Source organism: Schistocerca serialis, chromosome 1 (assembly GCF_023864345.2).
Source record: "Schistocerca serialis cubense isolate TAMUIC-IGC-003099 chromosome 1, iqSchSeri2.2, whole genome shotgun sequence".
Lineage (NCBI taxonomy): Eukaryota > Metazoa > Arthropoda > Insecta > Orthoptera > Acrididae > Schistocerca > Schistocerca serialis.
In genome coordinates, this window is record NC_064638.1 from 1,267,805,406 (window position 1) to 1,267,821,444 (window position 16,039).

Genomic DNA, 16,039 nt, shown 5'->3' on the forward strand with positions numbered 1-16,039 from the left:
TCACCATCATCATCAACTAAAGGAAACGTGATAGCTGTTAATAAAGTGATAATAGCATGTCAGATGAAACTCATTATACAGGATGACTCAGCTGCCCCTACCGCGGTCTTTTATGGAACCTGCAATGTACAGCCAGCCTTCGTAGACCACACGAGGGATTTCTCTCGTTCGATACGCGCAAACTGCCCCGAGGTGACAAAAGGCATGATGCAGCGATAGGCACATATACAGATGGCGGTAGTATCGCATACACAAGGTATAATAGAGCATTGCACTGGCCGAGTTGTCTTTTGTGCTCATGTGATTCATGTGAAAGAGTTCCGACGTGATTATGGCCATACGACGGTAATTAACACACTCTGAACGCTGAATGGTAGTTGGAGCTAGACGCATAAGACGTTATACTTCGGAAATACTTGGGGAAGTCAGTATTCCAAGATCCGCCGTGTCAAGAGTGTGCTGACAACACCACATTTCTGGCACTGCCTCTCACCACGGACAACGCAGTGGTGGATGGCCTTCACATAACGACCGAGAGCAGCGGCGTTTGCGTAGAGTTGCCAGCGCTAACACACAAGCAACACTACGTGAAATTTAGCGTTAATGGACTGTAGCAGCAGATAACCGACTCGAGCTGGTGCTGTCTCTGTAACGGTGTGAACCGTGTCTGCATGGAGTGGAATGGAAAATGGTTATGTTCGGCTACTTAGTGACTATTTGCAACCATTAATGGACTTCATGTTGTCACAACAACGATGGAATTTTTATGGATGACAATGCACCATGCCACCGGGTCACACACAACTGTTCGCGATTGGTTTGAAGAACATTCTGGACAATTCGACCGAATGATTTGGCCATTCACCAACGTGAATCCCAGCGAACATGTATGGCTCACAATCGAGAGGTCAGCTCGAGCACAAAATTCTACAGCGGCTACAGAGGCACACTTCTGCAGACGACTTCCAAGGATTATTGAGTCCTTACCGCGTCGACCTGTTGTACTACGCTGCGCAAAAGGAGGTCCGACACGATATTAGGAAGTAACCCGTGACTTTTTTCACATCAGTGTATTAGTCCTGAAGAGAAAAATGTGCAAGACCATTATGTAGGAAATTTAAATTAATTAAATTTTGTACTGGGTTATGTTTTCGATGGAGCCTGTTTTTGTGTTATTGAAGAGAAACGCACAAAAATGACCTTCAAAGCTCCTTCACCCCACACATATCCCTTACCAGTCAGGATATCTAGTATGTTGTTCGTGGCACTCCCTCCCATCGCTGTAAAGAAATTTCTGACTACGAGAACTATTCGCGATATTCGACCTTTTTTTACTGTCTCAATTGATTGGGCAATTACGCCATAAGAATAATTGCCTATTTCGTTAACATTATTAATTTGTATGTGGCCATGAGTGTAATGAACGAAAAACGGCTTTTGTAAACAATACGCTAAAACTAAGGACGTTGACAATTCGATCCAAACTTAATCCTCAAAAGCATAGTACGGTGAATACAACGATTTAATTGTTTATTCTATGTTGTTAAAATTCACAAAAATTGTCAGGTCAAATTACGCAAACGTCAATTTTACAGTCTGTAAGTGCTCGACTAAGACGGAGCGAAATAAAGCTAGTCAGGGAAGGTCGACTGTGGGAAATAAATTGTGCCCTCGCAAATATCAGTACAATAGTAGGGGGAAGTGTCACGGAAAACATACTGGTGGGACTGAGTGTGGGGGTGGGGGTGCGTTTGACAGTCACTTTTTTACGCTTTTCTTGAATAACTCGAAAACTACGGTCTCTAGCGAAACCGCATCCCAATGCAAAATTTAACTGCATTAAATTCCGTAAAGAAAAGTCGTGTTCATTTTTTATAGGAGTGGTAGTCTGCGCGTAGCTAGCGAGAGAATTTCAATCAAGTGACAGCAGTAGAGGTGACTGAATCGCCCTGTAAATCTAGCTGAGACGTTGGTAAAATGAAAATGACTTGCGGTGCTTTTGGAAACAAAACAGTTAAACTTAGTACGCGCCCGAAAAGAAACGTTCTGACTTATGGCAATGAGACGTGGATTTTAAATGAGTAAGGGAAAAAATGTTCAAAAACTACCGGTCGCTCAGCGAGCAATACAGAGATGCGTGATGGAACTACTACGAAAGAAAGGAAACAAGCAAGTGATCGGAGAGAAGGCTGGAATGGCCGAGGTAATTATTCCCTCAATAAAAATTAAATTGGAATTACGCGGGTGTAGCAAAAAGCCAGATAAATGGCTGGTACTCGAAGCAATGAAGTTTTTTGTTAGACTACAGAAGATAAGGAAGGACCGGAAGAATAACAACGATCTGTCAACGACAGTACCGCGGTGTATACACCGGTCCCCGCCAGATCACAGAAGTTAAGCATCGTCGGATATCTCCGGCACTTGGACAGTCGCTGTGAGCTGTTGACCTGCTGGGGTGCACTCAGCCTCGTGATGCCAATTGAGGAGCTACTTGACCGAGTAGCAGCGACTCCAGGTCACGAAAACTGACTACGGCCGAGAGAGCGGCCCCCAACCGACGTCGCCAGTCGGCTGAGGTCGCTCGCAACCCTTGGGTCTTCCGACGACTGTTCTGGTGGACTTTAGTTTTAGAACAACAATCTAACAGAAGTGGGTACACGATACCGGAAGTGGTGCACGAGCGACGTGGATGCGTGGGGCTGGAAACCGTAAAGGTGCATACACACAATACCTTCGCCTAGAACCGCGCTTCAGTCTGGAACCGCGTGACCGCTGCGGTCGCAGGTTCGAATCCTGCCTCGGGCATGGATGTGTGTGATGTCCTTAGGTTAGTTAGGTTTAAGTAGTTCTAAGTTCTAGGGGACTGATGATCTCAGAAGTTAAGTCCCATAGTGCTCAGAGCCATTTGAACCTCATAAGACGCAAAACGCAGACAATGAATATCCCATTGCTGATAAAGATACTAGGGCGTACTGAGAAGTAACGCCTCGGAATATTTACGTGAAAACTCTCAAAGCTATTTAAGTAAATCAAACGATAAAATGTTCTAAGCCGACGGCCTTGCCGCAGTGGGGACACCGGTTCTCATCAGATCACCTAACTTAAGCGCTGTCGGGCGGGGCTAGGTCTTGGATGGGTGACCTTCCGGTCTGCCGACCGTTGTTAGCACGCGGGGTGCACTCAGTCCCTGTGAGGCAAACGGAGGAACTACTTGATAGGGAAGTAGAGCTCCGGTCTCGTAAACTGACATACGGCCGGGAGAGCGTTGTGCTGACCACGTGCCCCTCCATCTCTGCATCCAGTGACGCCTGTGGACTGAGGATGACGCGGCGGCCGGTGGGACCGTTGGCCTGTTCGTACAGAGTTTATTAATGTTCTACATCTTCATTCTTCATGTCCCTGCCACTATAGGACTGCGAATTCTGGCGTATAACGAGGCAGTTACAAAGTAACTTTGTCGGTGCCTGAGAAACAGCGTACTGTACTCGAGTTTCGAATTCGATGATCTCTTCCACACATGGACCACCTTCTCCCTCAGTATGACAATGCCGAACCACACACGAGCGCCGCGAAATCTGCATCAATCCGACGTCTTGGGTTCACTGCCATCGATTATCCTCCATACAGCCCCGACTTGGCCCCATACCAGTTTCATCTGTTTCCAAAACTTAATGAACACCTCCGAGGACTTCACTTTGATAGTCACGAAGCGGCGCAAGTGGAGGTGAGACTGTGTCTCCGTCAACAAAGACAAACATTCTACAGTGACGGTATCAAAAAACTGATCCCTCGTTGAGAAAAGTGTGTTCGTCGCCGGGGTGACTATGTTGAGAAATAAATATATAGAGACAAAGAATAAAGATGTATATTGTTAATAACGTCTGCTTTATTTAAAAAGCTTTAAGAGTTTTCACACAAAAACTTCGAGGAATTACTTTTCACCAAGCTCTCGTAACTGTGTTATTAGGCAGCAATTTCTGCGATATTATGAATAATACAAGGGAACGCGGTACCAAGTTTACAAATGTTTCCCATCTTCAGTCGGAAAGATTTAGACTTCAAGGCCACCAGAGACGATGAAAAAACTTTTTTCTGTGTGGTTTAATGATTGAAAGGTACCATAATAAACGAGTTGCCACGTGCGAACATGATGACATAGTTTCAAGAAGCATTACATCATATTTTTCCGAAATAAAACGTTAGAATGTAAGTGATCAGTAGGTGAGTGATACGTGTTATACTGTGAGTGAATCCTAGGGTAGTTTGTCACACAAATTACCGGTCAAAGTTAAGCTGTTGTGATGTGCAGGGCATTGTATAAATGTGTACCATGTGGCAATGCCCCACTTGTACGAGTAGCAGATGTACGCTATTATTGCCTCTCGAGAGTAAACACTACGGTGCGGAGACTCTGACCAGATCTTGTCCGGTAAGACGTGATTTTGGGGACTGAGGGATGGGAGTGAGGTAGCGAAGCACTTGTTTACTCTTCTTGGGATCCATTACGTTCACTCGGTCGGTCGCCGCTCAGATATGGAACGGGACGATACGCGTGAAATACTGCAGACAGTCGGCGCGTCGTTAAGTCAAAGCAACTTGCGCGTCCTTTCGACTTCCGTGTGAACTGGGCCTTTCTCAACGCGGCGCATGTTCCCACTGAGCTGCCGATTTCTCGGAAAGGGCATTCCGCCCTCCTAGGGGCGCGGCGTGAAGCTGAACTCGAGCTGACGCTGTGAAACTTGCAGGAGTCCTTCCGGGAAGTGTTGGGCCCAACGCGTCAAAGACAGCCGCCACAGGCGCACTACATCGCCCCTGGCAGAGGGCAGACGTGCACACACCGCCGCTGGAAGACCAGTCTCACTGATAGCGCCGCCCTTTCGTGAACGCGTCTGCTGCCTCAACATCGGAGGCTATTCCTGTATCCATTCGCTCGGCCTACTCCGCGAAATCCATCTCAAGCTACGTTTTCCTAGCTGCGGGAACTTCCCGCAACGTGCCGCCTGAAAAGCTTACAAGGGGAGGCCGCCAATTGTGAAATTCAGATTCGATTCATACTGCGCATAATAAAAGCTCATGGCCAGAGGTGTAATGTGGCAAAGCACCAAGATGCACTTCTCAGCCGTTGTCGAGAAAATCGACAGTTAAAAGAAACCGTTTCGGTGAAATACTCTCTACGATTAATAGTTTTCCACAGCGTCGTGGCGCAGCGGTAAGTGCTCTGGTTTGTAATCCGAAGGTCGCCGGATCGAATCTCGCACCATGCGACTTTTTTTTTTTTTTTTTTAGTATTTGTTTTTTGTAATTCAAATGTGTGTATATATGATTCCCGGCAATCAGTTGCAACAATTACGCATATAATAAGTTGTTGAAAGTCGTTTGTCGTGGAAAAACTGGCGACTTCGAACATCATTATGTTTTCCGCAAACAAAGTTGTATTTCACAAATTTTATTAATTGTCTTCATAATGTTAACCACATATAGTTAACGGAAGACGTAGAAACGATATTCCGAAACGAATACGTATAGCGTAAGTCAAACGTTCGAGTTAGAATAGAGACCCCACGAACACAAATTCGCTGTGGCAGGTATGAAATATAAACTCCGTTACTCGCTCGTTACACTTGAAGGGCAGATGTTGAATGGGCCGAAACGAGCCGCCGCATAACAGCGTACTTGCCTGCTAACTTCGAAAGAAGGTAGATGCGGTCCCTAGCGCAACTTATAACATCGTCGAAAATCAGTGCGGACGGGAGAGTTTTGGTACACCTTGTTAAAAAAAACAGAAAAATGGAGGTGTTACACTTGGAGAGCGATCCGCCTTCACCAACATGCATAAGCAATTCATTAATAGTTTATATATATATATATATATATATTTGAATTACAAAAATCTAATAATAAAAAAATTGCATGGCGCGAGATTCGATCAGGCGACCTTCGGATTACGAACCCGAGCGCTTACCGCTGCGCCACGACGCTGTAGAAATCTATTAATCGTAGAGAGTATTTCACCGCAACGGTTTCTTTTAACTGTCGATTTTCTCGACAACGGCTGAGAAGTGCATCTTGGTGCTTTGCCACATTAAACCTCTGGCCATGAGCTTTTATTATGCGCAGTATGAATCGAATCTGAATTTCACAATTGGCGGCCTCCCCTTGTTAGTAGAGCGCGTGTTCCCTCGCACAATGCAAACATACCAGACCGTTTCCTTGTGGTGCGGCCCTACCTGCGGGACACGCTTGCGTGCTTCGTGAGGAGTCCGTCGCGTCGCAGCGTTTTACTCCGTTGGAGGAATGCGGGAACTCGGAACTGTAGCAGCAGCGGTTACTGGGCGACAGCTGCAGTATTTGGCGCGCACAGGCAACAAGATCTAATTACTGAAACATTCATCAGAAATGGTTCGCCGCTTCTCTGCTTCAGGGGATGGGCACCTTATCGAGTCGATATTCGAAGAGCATGTTTTGTGAAATATGGCTTACACCGAGATGAGAAAAGAAATGCAAAAACTGTTAATTTTGCCAGAAACCGCAAGAAAAATAAATGAAACATGTCAGGAGAAATCTCTTTGATTATGTCCAATGTAATACATTTGTAAATATATTTCTACTGGGCAATTAACTAAAGTTATAATGAGTTGGATGTTGTTGCTGTCATCAGTACTGTGAACGCCGCTTAAAATTCGGCCCATTGAAGTAATCTGTGAATCCGTTTCTCACAGCGAATCCCTCAGTTTTCGCGTAACCGCCGACACGTAGTAAGTTATTGTTGGGGACTTCATTAACTTCGATATGTTTGCGTTGTGAGGCAGTGGGAACTGGCATTTCTCCGCTTCATCGAGCAACTGTTTCGTTCAAATGGTTCAAATGGCTCTGAGCACTATGGGACTCAACTGCTGTGGTCATAAGTCCCCTAGAACTTAAAACTACTTAAACCTAACTAACCTAAGGACAGCACACAACACCCAGCCATCACGAGGCAGAGAAAATCCCTGACCCCGCCGGGAATCGAACCCGGGAACCCGGGCGTGGGAAGCGAGAACGCTACCGCACGACCACGAGATGCGGGCAACTGTTTTGTTCTTCTTCACGATGTAAGAACATTTGTGTGACTGCTTTGCGCTTCCGGAGTACGCTTCTCAATAATATACAGTCTTCCTCCTCTTAACTAACTTCCATGTGCTTTCGGAGTGCCAAAATTAACACGCTTTTAGATCTATCACTACGCTACATATTTTACCTATACTGCTCCGGTAATACTGTCGCGCCGCACTGCATCGCGTCTGTAGTGACAAATGGCCAATGAGCCACATAATACTGCTCTCGTCTAGGGGTAACTGTAGCACCCACCGATTTCCAACAAACTGTAAAAATAAATTCAAACCTTTACGACACTTTTTCTCGTTTTGATCCCCCACAAAAAATGTAAAGCGGAAAAGTTTGTCGCTTGCTACATTTCGGTTGCTGGTTTGCTAAAAATTACGCGTTATACGTGACATTTTAATTTATTACTTCACAGTTACCGATTCTATTAGCCATGAAGTTTGTACACGTAGTCGAATTGCACTACTGAAGCCAACTATGAAATCATGTTGTTATACGAGACATAGGTTAGGAGATACGACGTGATAACTATTGAGTAGCGCGAAAAATCAACTTTTCTTCAAAACCTAAATATTTCTCTATTTCAAAAGCACAACATTTTCATTGAATTAAAAAAAGGCGTCAGAAGGTCTTTCTAGTATCACGTACTGTTGTCAAATTACAAAAAAACACCACTTTCGCTTTTTAAGCTCTGACGCTCAGCGCTTCTTGCCTAGGAACACATTTCACGCAGCATCCTGCGCCTCGCATCGGACATCGAAAGACGCAAACGTGTTCCGCAGAACACTGCGATAAATTTCCTCGCCTAGGAAAATGTAGCTTTACTGATCCGTGGTACTCTGCAAGACACACTCTAAAGAATCAGGCGCGGGTCCTAGGGAGGACGCGGAATAACCTGGATAAACGTGGGTGTCACGAACACCTCCCCCTTCAATATATAGTATATGAGTTTCCACGTTCCGCACTTGACTTTTGGAAAGTGAAGTAGCAGAAAACTAAGTGTGTTGAAAAGAGCAAGGAATTCTGTAAATTGCAAAGGATATATCTTTCAGTTGCTTACGATGATGGCCTGTCTAAGCACATGAGCTTAAAACCTGACTGCTGACTTTCCATCTAAGTAACGGCACACATGCTGACCGCACCTGCTATAGACCTGACACAGTTCTTTAAGCCCACAAGTAAAACCGACAAATCATTGGAAGTTGACTAAAGGCTTCCCCACACTATCAAATAATTTTATCAGAAAAAGTATCTAAATAGCCCGTCACTCATTCTTGTGATAGGAAATAATATGTTATTTTGCTATGACTTTTCGTACGATCACTCTGTCTTTCCGCCCTTTCCCATTTTTTTTTTGTTTTTCTTAATCTCTCGTCAAAAAAACTGTGTATCAGATGAAGCATTCATCTCTTTTATTGATATTGAACTGATATAACTTGTTTCTAAATTGTACAATTTCATCTTCACATATCCTTCTGCAAGTCCACACAACGGAAACAAGGCGATCTGAAGAAGAAATTGTATTATTTCTAAGGCAATAATGAGAGCTGAATCGGAGCGATAAAACAGGTGAATGGATTAACCAGCAACAATGAATTAATGAAATACACTTGAACTCCTTTATGTTTCTATCAAAGGAGATGAATCACATCGAAATAGAAGTAATAACAGTTTACTGAAATAAATTATACATACCCTCATCTGGCTGATCTTCATTGGACGGCTAAGTTTAGCCTTCCTTCGGTTCATTCTGAAAAACAAAAACACGACACGTAAATAGAAGCAACAGTGTGGAAAGTAGCAATATATGATCGTTAGGATAAGTATGCCATGAAGTGTTGACCTCAAGTGTCAGGCTGTCACATTTACAGGCTTACATAAATTTTGTAACACTCTCATTTCATTTATCTGGTTAGTATAAAACTCAATTTATTATACTGATTCATACTGCACATTAATTATATTTCAATTCCATCCGGTGCAAAAACACCGCTGCCTTGATTCCACTGCTAATAATCGATACTTAAACATAAATCATAACCAATTCTCAGTTTGTAATTCTAGAATAATTTTTACGTCCAATGAAACTAGCTTTTCGTTTGTATTTGTGTTAAGAACTTTACGTACTTGTTAGGAACATTTTCCAACCAATAACTTTCACCATACACGTAATTTTGTAAATCGCATTGTTTTGGACATATGTTGTAAATTGAATGACAACAATCTGATGCACTGGTTTTTGTTAGTTTGCATTGTCCACTATTGTACTGTGTCGTCTGTATAGCTACTTTTCACGTGGCATGTTGCCAATGAAAATCTAGAAACTATTACATTTTAACAATATGCAGTGCCGGAAAAAAATGGAGCACCAGTGGCATACTAAGGGGTTCTAGTATTAGTGATTCATTTGTCACACTCATCGGTGATCAGAAGGCACTTAGGAGGGCTGTCCGTGCGCCCTCTGTTTGCACTCTGCAGGCAGGAACTGCGGTGAGTGTGGAGGAGAACGCTGTTTCCAAATTCATTCATGTCCGCGCTGACGAGAACCTATTCCTGTTAAACAACTTCAGCCATTTGAATGAAGTCGCATTGTGAGCCTGCGGAAAGCTGGATGACGTCTCCACGGATTGCTGTAGATTCTGGCCATAACGTATCGGTGACGTGTCGCTGGTTTCGGCAGTGGTCTGTTCTGGATAGTACAACGATAAAAGCATCCCAGATTTAAAATAATGCAAAATCACCAGGACTCACGAAGTTTTACAGAAGCTCGAAATGTAATGCAGACATCGTTTCAAGATGCTTTTAATAAGTTACACGAGACTCTCTTTCGAAAACTAAAAGAAAATCCTAAGAGGTTCTGGTCGTATGTAAAATAAACCAGCGGGAAGACACATTCAGTGTCTTCACTGCGCGATAGCGATAGTACTGTTACCGATGGCAGTGTCACAAAAGTGGGGTTACTAAATGTGGTTTTCCGAAATCTCTTCACCAAAGAAGACGAAGTAAATTCCCCAGAATTCGAATCAAGAACAGCTGCCAATCGGAGTAACTTACAAGTACGGCGTGACTCAAAAATTTTAACATTTGAAACTACATTAATTCACGGAATAAAGTAGGTAGATAAGTGAACCTTGACACACGTGCTTGGAATGGAATGAGGCTTTATTGAAACCAAAAACGAGTACAAAAGCCGGCCAAAAGATGGCGCTGCACTGTAATACGGAGTGCCGCTGCATGAGTACACCTACAACTGCAGAATTTGGGCTACCGAAAACCATAGAACTATCGTGGAAACTCTTTTGCATGACGAGAAAGGAACGGTGTGGTGTGGCTTTACCATACCTATCGTAATCGGACCCTTTTTCTTCGAGGAAATGTAAGGCGCTGATTTTCAAACTGTCGCCGGAGAAGGGTGCGAAGTACGTCTATATGTTACAGAATCCTTAGGCTGGCTGATAAACAACTGCTGGACTTACTTTCATGCAGGACATGCCGTACTTGTGAATGATCTCTTGCGAATATATTTTGGTGAGGATCGAGTACTAAGTCGCCACTTCCGTCACGTCTGGCCTCCCTGGTCCCCAGACCTCAATCTGTGTAATTGTTGGTTGTGGGGTTACCTGAAGTCGCAAGTCTACCATGGTCGTTCGACCTTATTAGGGATACTAAAAGACAATATTCGAAGGCCGTTTCCCATAATACCTACTGAGTTGCTGTCTAGTGTTGCTCATAACTTTGTCCCTCGACTACAGGTATTGTTGATGAATGAAGGCTGGTATGATGAGCATTTGCTATAAAGAACATCGTCTTTGCTAAAGATCAATTGCTTTTGTATGATATGAAGCGCGATTTGTTGGAAATTTTCTGCAATTTTTTTTTTTTTTTGGTCTCAATAAAATCCCATGTCATTTCAAGCAAGCGTTCATTTTTTACCTCCTACCCATTTAAAAAATTAAGGTTACCATAGGAAGTTGAATGAGGCATCGACCCGCACACCTGTCTGTGGTCGAGGTCTCAATCGTGGCCATGGTCCAAGTCCATTGGTACTGTCACTGAGCCTCTATCCACTTCGCCTGACTGCTGTCTGGCAGCCAAACTCCATCAGTACTGCCAGATACGGTCACCAGAGTCCACACACAGTAGACGCTCATTCACAGCCCAATGGTCTGCCAACCAGCTCGCTAACCACAGCTCCGACCATGCAACCACTTGACTGTGCAGATGGTGTGCGGGCTGGCAGACAGCAGTCGAGCTAAGCAGTTAGAGGCTCACCGGTAGAACTGACGCAGCTGGACCACAGACACAACAGTGAGCCCATAGCCCACACGTAGGCAGACGAGTTGAGTCTGATCCGCTCGGCGAGCGCGTCGGCGCATTAGGAATGGAAAAAAACGGACTTGAAGAAGCTCTGTGGAGCCGAGTGGTTGTTGGTGGTTGACAGCACGAGCGAGCAGTCCCAAAGGCTAGCAGGACTGCCTGACTGGTGCTGCCTTGGTGCCCGGAAGTCTGTTCCTTAAGCCGCCCACTCTCAGGCCGACTCGCCTGACTGTGTGTGGGCACACAGCGACTGCGTGGCAGACCGTATCTGTTCCCAGTCGTGTGGCAGCTTTCACCACTCCAAAACAGAAGAGTAAAGGGCGGAGCGCGGAGTGACAGGTAGCGGTCGGTGTTAGCAGGCCGCGGTGCGCCCGTGGAGTCGACGCACCCCTACCAAGGACCCGACCGCTATAAAATAGCCCACACAAGGGTGAACGTGTTGGGGCAGACCCGGTCGGCAGGGGAGGTTGGCGGACTGGTCGCCTCTCTACTCCAAGAGAGCGTGGACTGAGGCGGCGACTTGGACTATGAGCGATACTTGCACACAGGGAGTCCCAAGAGGCAGTGCGATTTGTTTTTAAGTCTGCACGCTATACGGCAGTCTGTGTGCTGTCAGGAAATAGAACAGGAACTAGTGCTACGTAGCATATATTGGCAGAACAAAGGTGTGCATGGTCTTGCACCGTCTTAGCTTATATTGTTTGTCGTTGGTAACGCCTAGTTATGAGTCCCGTGGCTGACATTTTTTAGTGCAGTCCGAAGAAAATTTGTACTACGGTTTTATTAGGAACTTACATCTGGAAAATACAAGTATTTTGGGGTAAATTAATCAAATATTTGTTGTTATATTATTAATTTTCATTTCATAGTTCAGTTGTGGGACTTTGAGAACGAAAAACTAGAGCCCAACTATTCTATGCATTTTGTGGTCAGGGTTCTATGTGTAATTTATTCTGCTGTTTTTCCCGATGTCGTCGATATTGGCTTTTCCCTCATAACATTATGTTTTGTTCTTTGTGGAAAAATGAAGAGAACATTAATTACTGTACGGAAATTATACACACATGTATTCATTGTCACTCAGAAGTTTTTCACTATTGATTGTCTCTTCGTTAACAGAGTTCTAATTTCTGTTATTCACTGTGTATTTATTGGAGAAACTTTTTCTATTCCTTTAATCATAGCCGTTGCTTTCTCTCGCTAAAAGTTTCTCTATTGATTCAGAACTCATTTAATAGGTTGTCTGTAATGTTCTGTGTTTATTTTATATATTTGTAAAAGATTTACTTGTTTAGAATTATATGTGTTATTTATGTTATTAATAAACACTGCATTTTGATAAAAGTCCAGTTAGTTTTAGTCTTCAACGCGTGTTGCTCCAAATTCGGCCGTACCACAACTGAAATATATTGCATGACGACAGTTTCAGAGCGGCGCAGAGTTTCTGTCAGAAAATCGATCGGTTAAAAAAAAAAATTGTCTTATTCTTGTGTCACTGACTCTTCAAATATTTTGAACCTGTCCATTTGTGTTCCCATCTTCCCGGCTACACACCCATTACGCGAAACGTGGTCAATAACTGTGCCAAATAAACCAATTTTTCGCTCCTTTACAACTTCTCCAGTCTTCCCAAAAATGCCAAATTAATTACGCCAGAGCCGGCCGAAGTGGCCGAGCGGTTAAAGGCGCTACAGTCTGGAACCGCACGACCTCTACGGTCGCAGGTTCGAATCCTGCCTCGGGCATGGCTGTGTGTGATGTCCTTAGGTTAGTTAGGTTTAAGTAGTTCTAAGTTCTAGGGGACTTACGACCACAGCAGTTGAGTCCCATAGTGCTCAGAGCCAATTACGCCAGGATGTGTTGGATAAAGTTCCCTCGAACTGTTAAATTTGGTGGAAATAGTTTTCTATATTCACCACTCTCCATACTCTTTCTTGTGCATCTAGGCTCCGCACTTTATCTGTCACATTCTCTTCCATATTTTGCTATGAGATACGCTTAGTCTCGGAACTGTTTTCCACACCCGGACTTGAATGTACGGCATTAGTAAACTTCTATTCTTAAAGATAGCTTTCTTTTCCTTTGATATTAGCTCCTATAATGTTGTATTGCTTTGGAAATAACACAATTCTTTAATTTTCTCTGTCTGTCTTTCTTTCTTTTGTATCGATGTCAGCCAGATTCTAATTTAACGAGCTCCAATCAACAGCTCTTCTAATATTTTATTACTCTTCGTCATAAAAAATTTGTTTTCTGGGAGCAACATCGGCAACTGTTTCTTTTCTGCTTTTTGTCCTGAATGCATATTTATTATTTAACATAACAGCATCCGCGAATGGCAAATGAGTCTAAGAGAAAATTCCATGGATGAAAAGTGTTAAATCTCTTATCTTGAGTATATGAACTTGATTGGAAATATTACAGATTTCATCTGTTACGCTCAGCAGCCTTCTTCTACTGTTCTTAAGAAACCGTAGAGCACAAAAATACAAGGAAGTAGAAATGTTTCAAATACGGTTACCGAATTTACTTCGGGTTAGTACGATTTATAGATGCTTCAAGATTCATCGACCAAACCCTGCAAGCAAATTCAAGAAGATCCGTTTCTAGAGTAGTCGCTAACTTACCCTATTTAGGTCGCGTGACCCGCTGACGGGGCTTCGCTCTCAAGCTACTAACTTATCAAGCCGTTTCATCTGCCCTGCTGGTATTCTAAGAAAACCCCCGGCCTGAACTCTCACCTCATCTGCAACCCAAGTAGCCTCGGAGTGCTGCGCGAACAAAGCGAAATCTTTAGTTCTCTTTGTCATTCTGAGTTGACGTGACTTCCTCTGCCCTTTTGCAATGGATGTCGCTGACGCCTTTAATCGTCGTGCTCGTGACATCTGCAAGCTTCCTTTGGGTATGGACAGGTATCTTTGCATCCATAAATTTAAAGCGCTCTCTTTCTTGCTTTATTTATTTCCTCTCGTTCCCCAATATTTACAATAACAGAACAACTTTAATTTTTAGAAAGTTTTGCTTTATTATGAACCAAGCAAGGTGGCGCAATGGTAAGGCATTCGACTCACATTCGGGAGGGCATTGGTTCAAACCCCGCCCGCCTATCCAGATTTAGGCAAACGCCGAGTTGGTTCCTTTGAAAGGGCACGGACCACATCCTTCCCCAGTTAGAGCTTGGCTCCGTCCCTACTAACGTCTCTTGCCGGCGACGGAAAAACAATCCATAATCTTCCTTCACTCCCTTCTTCATTTTTTTGTAATCTGTGATTAGAATTTTGCTCTAAGACAGACGCAAACCACGCTGGGACAGCGTAACATTATTTTTAATTCCAAACATTGAGTTGGATTCTGTTGAATCAATTCCGTCAACCCAAAATCGGTCTCTCATTTCTTTTGAGGATGAGATGCTGTTTTAGCGCAGTCGTTCTGAAACGAATCTTATCCAAAACAATTTCTGGTAAGTGACAACTGTAGAGATAACCACACATCATATCCCGCTAGGTTTTAAAAGAAATTATGGGAATCAGCACACAGGGACGTGTCATAGAAACAAAAAAAATTATACAATACTTATGGAATAAATTTCTTTTATTTCTGACTACGATCATAGAACTTTTTGGTCCTTAGATTACCGGTTGTGGCCAGTGATGGCCACCTTCAAATCTGCAGCAGAATACCGAAAAACCGAAACAGCTAGTGGCCAGTTTAGTCTTAAAACAATAAAACATGCGTAACTATGTTTTAAAATGTAGACTGTCCACTAGTTTTTTTGGTGTTCCATGTTTGTTGCAGATGTGAAAATGGTCATCGCTGACGCAAAACTGTAGTCTACGGATCAAGAAGTTTTGTGATCACAAATAGAGATAAAAGAAATTTTGTTCTACAAATTATAGATCAGTGTTTTATTAGCGACTATGTCGCAGCATGTGATATACACTCTAAGAAAGAAGAAGAAGAAGAAGAAGAAGAAGAAGAAGAAAGATGCACAGTGAAGGAATTACCCGAATGGGACGTAAATCTCTAGATGTGATATACATGTACAGACAAACAAAGGATTATAATTTCAGAAAAAAATGGATGATTTATTCGAGGGAAAGAGCACACAAATTGAGCAAGTCAATGAAGTGCTAGTTCACCTCTGACCCTTATGCGAGCAGTTATTCGGCTTGGCGCTGAGTGACAGAGTTGTTCAATGTCCTCCTGAGAGATATCGTCTCAAATTCTGCCCAGCTGACGCGTTAGATCGTCAAAAGCCTGTGCTGGTTGGAAGGCCTTACCCGTAACGCTCCAAACTTTCTTTATTGGGGACAGGTTCGGCGACATTGCTGGCCACGGTAGGGTTTGGCCGCAACGAAGACGAACTGTAGTAACTCTCGCAGTGTGCGGGCAGGCATTGTCTAGCTGAAATGTAAGCCCAGGATGGCTTGCCATGAAGGGCAACGAAACGGGACGCAGAAAATCGTCGACGTACCGCTGTGCTGTAAGAGTGCCGCGTGTGAGAACCAAAGGGGTCGTCCTGCTATGAAAGGAAAAGGAACCCAAGACCATCACTCCTGATTGACGGGTCATATTCAAATGGCTCTGAGCACTTAACATCGGAGGTCATCGTCCCCTAGAC

At 43.7% G+C, this 16,039-nt stretch overlaps 1 protein-coding gene across 1 annotated transcript in view; it reads right to left on the minus strand.

Moving 5' to 3' along the window:
* LOC126456837 (uncharacterized) overlaps positions 1–16,039 on the minus strand; it is a 332,607-nt gene that overhangs the window by 188,831 nt on the left and 127,737 nt on the right. Inside the window, exon 4 of the mRNA XM_050092649.1 lies at positions 8,797–8,851. Coding sequence (XP_049948606.1) covers positions 8,797–8,851 — 55 coding nt within the window. The remainder of the gene's footprint in view (positions 1–8,796; positions 8,852–16,039) is intronic.